Source organism: Oscarella lobularis, chromosome 7 (genome assembly GCF_947507565.1).
Source record: "Oscarella lobularis chromosome 7, ooOscLobu1.1, whole genome shotgun sequence".
Classification (NCBI taxonomy): domain Eukaryota; kingdom Metazoa; phylum Porifera; class Homoscleromorpha; order Homosclerophorida; family Oscarellidae; genus Oscarella; species Oscarella lobularis.
The window spans coordinates 1,374,630-1,382,674 of NC_089181.1; the positions used below are offsets into that span (position 1 = coordinate 1,374,630).

The following is an 8,045-nucleotide window of genomic DNA, read 5'->3' on the forward strand; positions in this document are numbered from 1 at the left end:
AGCAGAAAGAAGAAAATGATAGTACGCGTGCTGAAATCATTTTGCTTACATTTCAAGCTGACGATTATTACGACTTTTTGTAGTATCTGAGGCAATGGAGCTAGAACGGATTCACCGATTGTACGCCGAGGAGAAGAAGTCTAAACGTCGCGGAGGAGGAGGAGGAGTCGCGCATTCAAGACCTTTGAGGAAAGGCATCACGGCTTCCTCAAAGAGACGGGAAAATGAGGCGAGGTCTTTGGACGATTCGTCAAAAGTCAGTTTTATATTAGGGTTTTATGGTGTGTCATAAATAATTTCTTGCTTATAGATGATAGAAGTGCGGTTGATTCCTAGACGACTGGGCAAAAATAAGAAAGGAACGCTAGATCTCGCTGTCATGGAAGGAGCAATCGATGACGTCCTTATCCACACATTTCACATGCCCGCCTCAGCGACGTATGAGGATGTTCAGAAAAAGGCTTGGACCGTTTTCTTTGCCGAGATTGCTAGACAAGGAGGAGTGGACTCCTATTTTTCATGTATGGCAAATTTGCGGTCGAGTTCATATCGTATTTTTCGTCTCTTTGTACTCTGTAGATGTTTTGCTTTTCCACGTCGTGCAGAGGAAGAACAATCGTCTATCTCAAAAAATTATAAATCCAATTACAGAAAAATCAGAACCATTCAGTCTGGGAGTTTTCAAACTACACAATCCGAAGAAAATTCCCCTGATATATGCTACTCCACCCAAAGGTTTAACTCATAAAACACGATATCCTGAATTTGTATTTACGGTTGGAAATAGACGTTATGGACGCTATGGTCGTCGACGCTCCTGGGGAAGGTGTAAGTGACGGCATGCCAGTTACATCGTCAATAGGCAAAGCCAAATCTAACCGAGGGAAATCAAGTACATCACTTTTGTTATTGAGGCTATAGCTACTTATTATGACATTTTGGGGTAGTCCTGCCCAAGGCTGGCGACTCGAGGAAGAGAGGGTTGAACGTTCGTGAAAGTGATGACGAAGAGAGGGACGACGTCGTTGTTCAGATTGACAGCGAAGTGTCTTTGCGGATGAAACGGTCATCGTCAATCAGCGGCGAGAGTCATGATTCGCCAACCATGAGCATTGCACTCAAAATTGGTAAGTAATTCGTTATTGTCTTTGGTTCCTAATTTTTTTTACAGACAGAAATGACGTTACGTTGGATAAAAATCCCATTGGCCAGGGCGCCTTTGGAGCCGTTTATAAAGCAACATATAAAAAGGCTACGGTTGCGGCAAAAGTAGTCTCGATTCAGTCAAATTCAGTAGATGCCATAAAGGAAGCTGAAATCTTAGCGTAAGTAAATATCCTAGATTTTTTATTAGAAAAATATGACTTTCTTTTAGTGTGCTTAACCATCCAAATATTGTCCAATTTTTTGGCTACGTCGATCACGCTGACGGTATTATTCTCATCACGGAACTTGTTCTTGGCTCATCGTTGGGAAAATTGGTGTTCGACCATTCCAAGGTATGTTTGATGTTTTTCTCATGTCATAATACATGTTCTTGCTTTGTAGACGTTCCCGCAGTCAAAGAAGAAATCTATTGCTCAACAAATGTGCGTGGGACTTGCCTACATGCATGGAATGAAGATCATTCATTTCGATGTCAAGCCGTCGAACATTCTTGTAAGACTGTTGTTTTTCTTGGCTCAGCATTTTGTGAAGTGATTGTCTAGATCGATGGAACGTCGGGTGATGCGAAACTTTGCGACATGGGCATGTCGATGATCGCCAAACAAACGCTACGAACGTGCGTCGGGCAGAGGGGAACATGGCCGTACATGGCCCCTGAAATGTATGACGCCACAATCGCCAAAACCGCCTTGGCCGATATGTGGGCTGTCGGGGTCATTATCGTAGAGATGGTGCAGCGGAAGCCCATCTACGGTGGCATGAAGGACGCGGAAATCATGGGAAGAGTTATGGGCTGCGGAGGCAGGCGCCCACTGGGGCCTCCACTTCGAGACTTGCCTCAGTGGTGCATGGAGGTCTGCAGTCCATGCTTTTCAATAAACAGCGCCAATCGGCTAACTGCAGAGGCAATGTCCGAAGTCATTGCCTCTGACATGCCGTGTGACGAGGACCATGACGTTGAGGACGATTGAGGGATTGATGATTGAAGAAGTTTTTCCACTCGCCGACGTCGAAGTTGTTTGGACTGCAATAGCGATTAATCGTTTTGCGCGGTGTTCGAAGCGCTTTTATGATTATTTAGCACGATTTGAGAGTTCTCAGTTGACAACGAGTTGCTTACAATAAAAGAAAAAATTTTCGAAAACGCATCGGGCATCGTTCAATTTGAAGTGGAATCCAAAGATGCCCAACCCTATCTCGTCGAATATAAAGATGCCTAAGTCCATCTCGTTCAATGTAAAGATGCCAAGTCTACCTTGTTCAATGTAAAGATGCCAAGTCTACCTTGTTGCCAAGTCTACCTTGTTCAATGTCAAGATACCCAACCCCATCTTGTTCAATGTCAAGATGCCAATGCCTCTCTTGTTTACAGTTTAATGTCAAGTTGTTCTTGACAAGATAATGGCACTCCAGGGCCACCGTATTGTTTGTCCGTTTTCGCTGCGGTTTTTTCGAGTTTCGGCGTTTCGCGGGGAGGTTCTGCGTGTGCGTGAGGGATCGTGAGCGTCGCGCGGGGGAGATTGGGGTGCCCGGGGGAGGAAACCTGCATGCTCGTTTTGAGTAAATCGCGCAGTTTCCATCGCGTATTTGACGTGATTGGTTCCAGAGCGCGTTTTTATACCTGGTTTCGCTGCCGATTCCCTTTCGGATCATCGTGTTTAGAAGGGGCCTCTTACTTTAGGTTGATAATTTTGGTCAGGTTAATGGCAGGTTAAAGCTACGGTTTAACCGTCGTTAACGTCTGATCGAAAGGGCGCGCGCGCGCGCGCGCGCGCGCTTGGGGCTCGCCGGGCTTCATTGGTCGTTGGAGAATGTTGCCAATTAGCTCGTGACTAGCTGACTACCCGGCTTCGCCCGGGTGTGGTTTTAAATTTATTACTTACTTACCTACTGGCGTACGTGTCGGCGTTACCCAGGCCACACCAGGGGGAGGTCCGTACGCCACGTGGCCCAAAAATGTTGGCCTCTTTCGAGGCGTAGGATAAAGTTGCGGTTAGGGAAGGGGGAAGGTGGGGCTAAAGCACTTCGTGATAGACTACGTTAGCTGTTTTTGGAGATTCTGTCAGGACGTACAAATTCGTAGGAGAACTTACACGCGAGCAGGCTACGTAGAATTGGCCGTGAGCAAAGCATTTGGTCTGAAGACTGAGACCTACCGTCTTCAATGTCTGTCCCTGCGATTTGTTTATCGTCATTGCAAAGGACAGTCTTACTGGAAACTGCAGTCTCTTAACGGAATAGTGGAATGAGAAGGAATTAAGGGGATGCGCGGAATAAATACACTCTCGCCAGCGTACTGTCCTGTGCATATTGTCGCCTCTATGACGTTGGGGCAGAGTCGGGTAACGGTCAATTTCGTTCCGTTGCACAGTTTCGGGGCGTCGATGTTGCGCAGAAGCATAATCGGAGCACCCACCTTTAGTGCCAAGGTATACGCAGGAAGACCGGGGGGATTCAGCGAATTAAGAACTTCTGTAGGATAGTAGACAGCGTCGTCTGGTTCCATTGTCGTATCGACGGCCAGATATACTTTCTCGTTTTCTGGTATAAGCTGAAGCATAGTGTCGTTTATTTGATTAACAGCGTCATTTCGAGGAGCGAGAATGGCGCGTTCGGCAAGCCAGGCTGTGTTTTTGTATTGCTCGTGAAGTTGAGGAAAAACGGCTTGTATGAGCTCGTCGGAAGATTGCACTACTGTGCCGCAAGAAACGTTGATGAGACCGTCTTCAGGGTCCGTGGGGATCGTTCCATTGCCGATTAGCAAGAGCAACTGCGCGTAAGATCCCGACTCGCGGTCTCCGTAGAGGTGGACTCTCATATTTGTGGTTAAGCGCAGTGTTCGAACTTTCGGCCATATGATGCGGGAGTACTTCAAACACGCGGCGATTTCGTCAGCTTTTGTTCTTTCGGTATTACGGGCAATGTCTGTCTGAAGTCTCCTGCGAGTACCAGAGGTAAACCTCCCATAAGAGCGTCGTTGTTTCGAATGTCACGCAAAGATCGATCTAGTGCCTCCACAGCTTTCTTGTTTGCCATGGTGCATTCGTCCCAAACGACAACTTTGGCCAAGCAAAGAAGTCGCGCTCTTGCCGTGTTTTTTTGAACGGTGCACGTGGGACGTTCGTAGCGACTGATGTCGAGGGGTAGCTTGAAAACGGAGTGAGCTGTTTTGCCGCCAGTGAGAAGTGTTGCTGCAATTCCGGAAGAAGCGACTGCAAGGGCTATGTCGCCTTGCGATCGTATTTTGTCAAGGAAAAGATTGAGCAAATAGGTTTTTCCTGTTCCTCCTGGCGCATCGAGAAAAATAATTCTATCGTCGGGACCTCGAGCGACGTAGGCAAGTAATTCTTCGTAAATGTGCCTTTGATCTTGCGTGAGAGACGCTTCGTTCGCTGTGAGTCGTTCTTGCAATTCCGCGGTGTTATAAGAGTATTCAGCGGCAATTTCTCTTGGAAGAGTGTCGTCGTCTTGTTCAGAAGAGCGATCAGGACTGGGCAAATGGTAATCGCTAAGTGGCTTTCCTCCGGGAAACGAAAGCAGCTTGTTTTCGATGCATAGTAGGGCTCGATTGAAAATTTCGTCGGTATACGGAAGTGTGTCGTCGTTTGCGCGTCTGCGAAGCGTTCGGAGGAAATCTTGGGCCATCGCTTCCTTGTGTTGTTCCCATAGACGAAGAGGATCAGAAATTTCGCACATGTGGAGCATGATGGCAAACATGTCGCGAATTTTATAAGGACGATCGGTGACCGTGGCTTCGGTTAGTGCGAGGTGCCAATGCTGATCGTCGGCCAAAAGTCCGCGTTCTCTGCACGCTTCGGAGTACGTATCAAAAACGGTATCGTCTACTGTGCGCAGGTCAGCGAAAGACGTCGGTCCTCGAACGTGAAGCAGGAGAAGTCGCAAAAGATAGCATTCGGTGTTTTTCGGATGAACCGTGTAAATGCGTCCTAAAGTTTTTGACTTTCTAATGCCGTCAGTTTCGGGCACGATGTGACCTTGCTTTCTTCTCTGCCACTTTTTGTTGACCCATCTGTAGTATTACGGAACGTCGATGTATAGCAAAGTTTTGGCGAAATCGTCATTAGAGCAGAGCTCGAAGAAACCCGTCAATGTCGTAGCAGGAGGTTCTGCTGCACGGTCAGGGGCGTTCTCAACGGTGAACAGCGTTCTCTGTCCGTTTTCCAGATGGACTTGAAGTTGTTCGACTGCTGGAAAGTGGTCGTGAATGGGAAACTGCAGCATGCGCCAGACGCCTTCGTTTGTACTAATGTATCTCGCAATTTGGTACCGCAGGATTTCGTCGTTTCTATGCTGATTTGCCAAGCCGACGACAGCTTTGTCTTTGCCCTTGTTCAAGTAGGCCATCAGGTATTTTAGGGCGCAAATGGACCTGCAGTATTCGACGTTCACGTGGCAGTCGAATGTGCGCGATAGAAATGGACTGTACGGAACGACCCACCTGTTGTCAACGTGAAATCTGCCTATAGTCGTTTCTACTCCACCGTCGTCTGGAGATTGACGTCGGTACAGCGGATAACCGTTGAGAGATGTGATGGTCTCGCGCAAAAACTGTCTTGGATAGCGTTTTGTGCATTGGCCGTCTTTCATGCAAGGAGATCTGCGATTGAGTTGGCCGCAAGGTCCGTGGATCATGTGCTTGGTTATCGTTGCGAAAAGTGCTGGGTCTTCGTTGGGGTCGGGAAGTTCGGCGCTTATGATGCTGTCTATTTGATCGGGACGAATTTTTTCTACCATCCACGAGAGACAGTGTACGTGAGGTAGGCCGCGCTTCTGCCACTCGATCGTGTAAACGTGGCAGCGTTTGATGCCGTAAATGTTTTGCGTGTCCACGAGGTACATGAACCTTTCAACTTTCAAGCGGAAAACTCTTGCTATGAGATCGTGTCGATCATTTGGTGTTTGTCCCGGAAGGAGTTCGCTCGTAATTTCCGGCCAATTTGGATTGCAGGTCATGGTTATGAATAAATCGGGAGCTCCGTGATGCTTGACGTACGTCATTGCGTCTTGGCACTTTTCGTGCATGTATCGTGGTCCTCCGGTGAATGAAGAAGGCAAAACGACCAATTGACCAACGTTGCTCGCGTCGCCATCAGTTTCGACTGCATCTCTTAGCGCCGTGTAGGAGGCAGCACGACATTGTTCTTGCTTAGTGCGAAGGAGGTTCAGTCTGTCAGTTTCGATTTTTGCAAAAACGTCGACAATGAATTGGTGGGACAATTCGGCTGCGCGCAGAAGAATGTTAAAGTCGCCGTCGCGCTGCATGATTCGAAATGCGTAAAATTGCAGCATAGACATTTTTTTCTCGGTAATTTGATTCGTTTTCGGATCCTTCTGTCTGCACAATATTGTGTAACCATCTTCTCCTCTTGGAAAAAGAAGCGGATACTGTAACGAATCGTAAGATCTGTGAATTTCGGTAATGCGTTTAATTCGACTATCTCTATTGGAGAGGACGATGTCACGATATCCTTCTTGACCTTCGGGTAAGAGGGCGGCGACGTCGTTGCCAGATGGCGCATTGAACGTTCTTTGGTGTTGGCCTCGGGGAACTCTGTCTGCACGTATAACGACACGATAGTCGGGCATGTCTGGTGTTCGCTGTTCGAGGGCGGTTTTAAAAATGCGCACGTGCTCGTTGTGCTTGTGAAGCATGTCTTGTAGGCAAAGGGTGGTGTGTCTATTTAACTGCGATTCTCGGTCTATTTGCCAAGATAATCTGGCGTCGGCTTGTTGTCCGCGATCGTCTATGAAGTATACTTGAACGAATTGGGGTCGCTGTTCAGCTGCAGGAGTCAGAGGTCCGATATTGTGATAAATTTGCCCTTGAACTTTAAAGGTGGGCATGAATCCGGGCTCGACTAAAGTGTGCGCTTGAAATGACGTCATAACGAAGCAGGAATTGTATGTGCGTATTTTTTTTCTGAATTCTTTGGCTTGTGGTGTGTTAGTTGTCAGAAGAGCTTGTAACGGTTCGGGAGGAGGACCGAGCAAGGGAACGTCGACTTTGCCGTTTGCACAACAGTTAAGAGGACAAACTACAAAAACATCGAAAGAGACGTCGTTCTTATGGATTCTCTAACAACTGGTATTAGGACGGTACTAGATAGAGTCAACAAAGGTAAGCGAATTAAATTTATCTGAGTATTACATATTTACTTAATTAGTTAATGCGTAACCATCGCTATCGCTTAGGTGTCATCAGCAAACCTGATATGACATCTTGAAAAGCTGTAGTCTATGAGAAAGATGCCTTCGACACGCTGATTGAAGGAAGTCCACTAGACGCAAATCTTTTTTCCCTGCGGAGAAGGAAAATTATTTCGCCTAGGCGACAAGTGCCAAACCTTGCTTGACCTTCACTTTGTGCGACGATCCCTCGCATCAGACAGAGGACGTCCTTCTAAAAGAAAAATGACAGCTAAAGAAATTCAAAAGGGGTACGTTCTGGGAAAGGCACAATATGAAAACAGAGTACCTCTAAAAAGACACGTGTGAGACGCCGAAAAAAGGGACATATTAAAGGCTTACCGTTTGTATTACGGAAATCACTGGATCGATCTTCCAGAAAAAGAGAACCGTCATTTCTTCCACTATCAGTCGTTGTCTTTGCCAGAGAATATGACCGAAAAGTACAAATGATTATAGCAGAAAATAAATAACTATTTCCACATACATTTAGGTCACATGAAACAGAAGTCGTAGTCAATGGAAACTACTACGTAGAACTGGCTGAGGATGAGAGAGGAAAAAACTTGGCTGAAGCTCGAATTCTTAGCGTATTCACACATAAAGGCAATCACCGCTGCCCAAGACGTTTAATCAATAATGAATAAATTTGTACTAGGGTGTGACGGCCT

General features: G+C 46.8%; 2 protein-coding genes across 2 annotated transcripts; both read right to left on the reverse strand.

Annotated features, from left to right (window-relative positions):
* Positions 1-3,202: 3,202 nt before the first annotated feature.
* Positions 3,203-3,985, reverse strand: LOC136189074 (uncharacterized). Its single transcript, XM_065976917.1, has 3 exons — positions 3,449-3,985; positions 3,324-3,395; positions 3,203-3,226 (listed from the first exon to the last, which is right to left on the reverse strand). Exons 1-3 carry the CDS (start codon positions 3,983-3,985, stop codon positions 3,203-3,205), a joined length of 633 nt encoding a protein of 210 aa, XP_065832989.1.
* A 1,220-nt stretch (positions 3,986-5,205) lies between these two features.
* Positions 5,206-7,074, reverse strand: LOC136189075 (uncharacterized). The gene has a single exon (XM_065976918.1). It carries the CDS (start codon positions 7,072-7,074, stop codon positions 5,206-5,208), a length of 1,869 nt encoding a protein of 622 aa, XP_065832990.1.
* Positions 7,075-8,045: the final 971 nt, after the last annotated feature.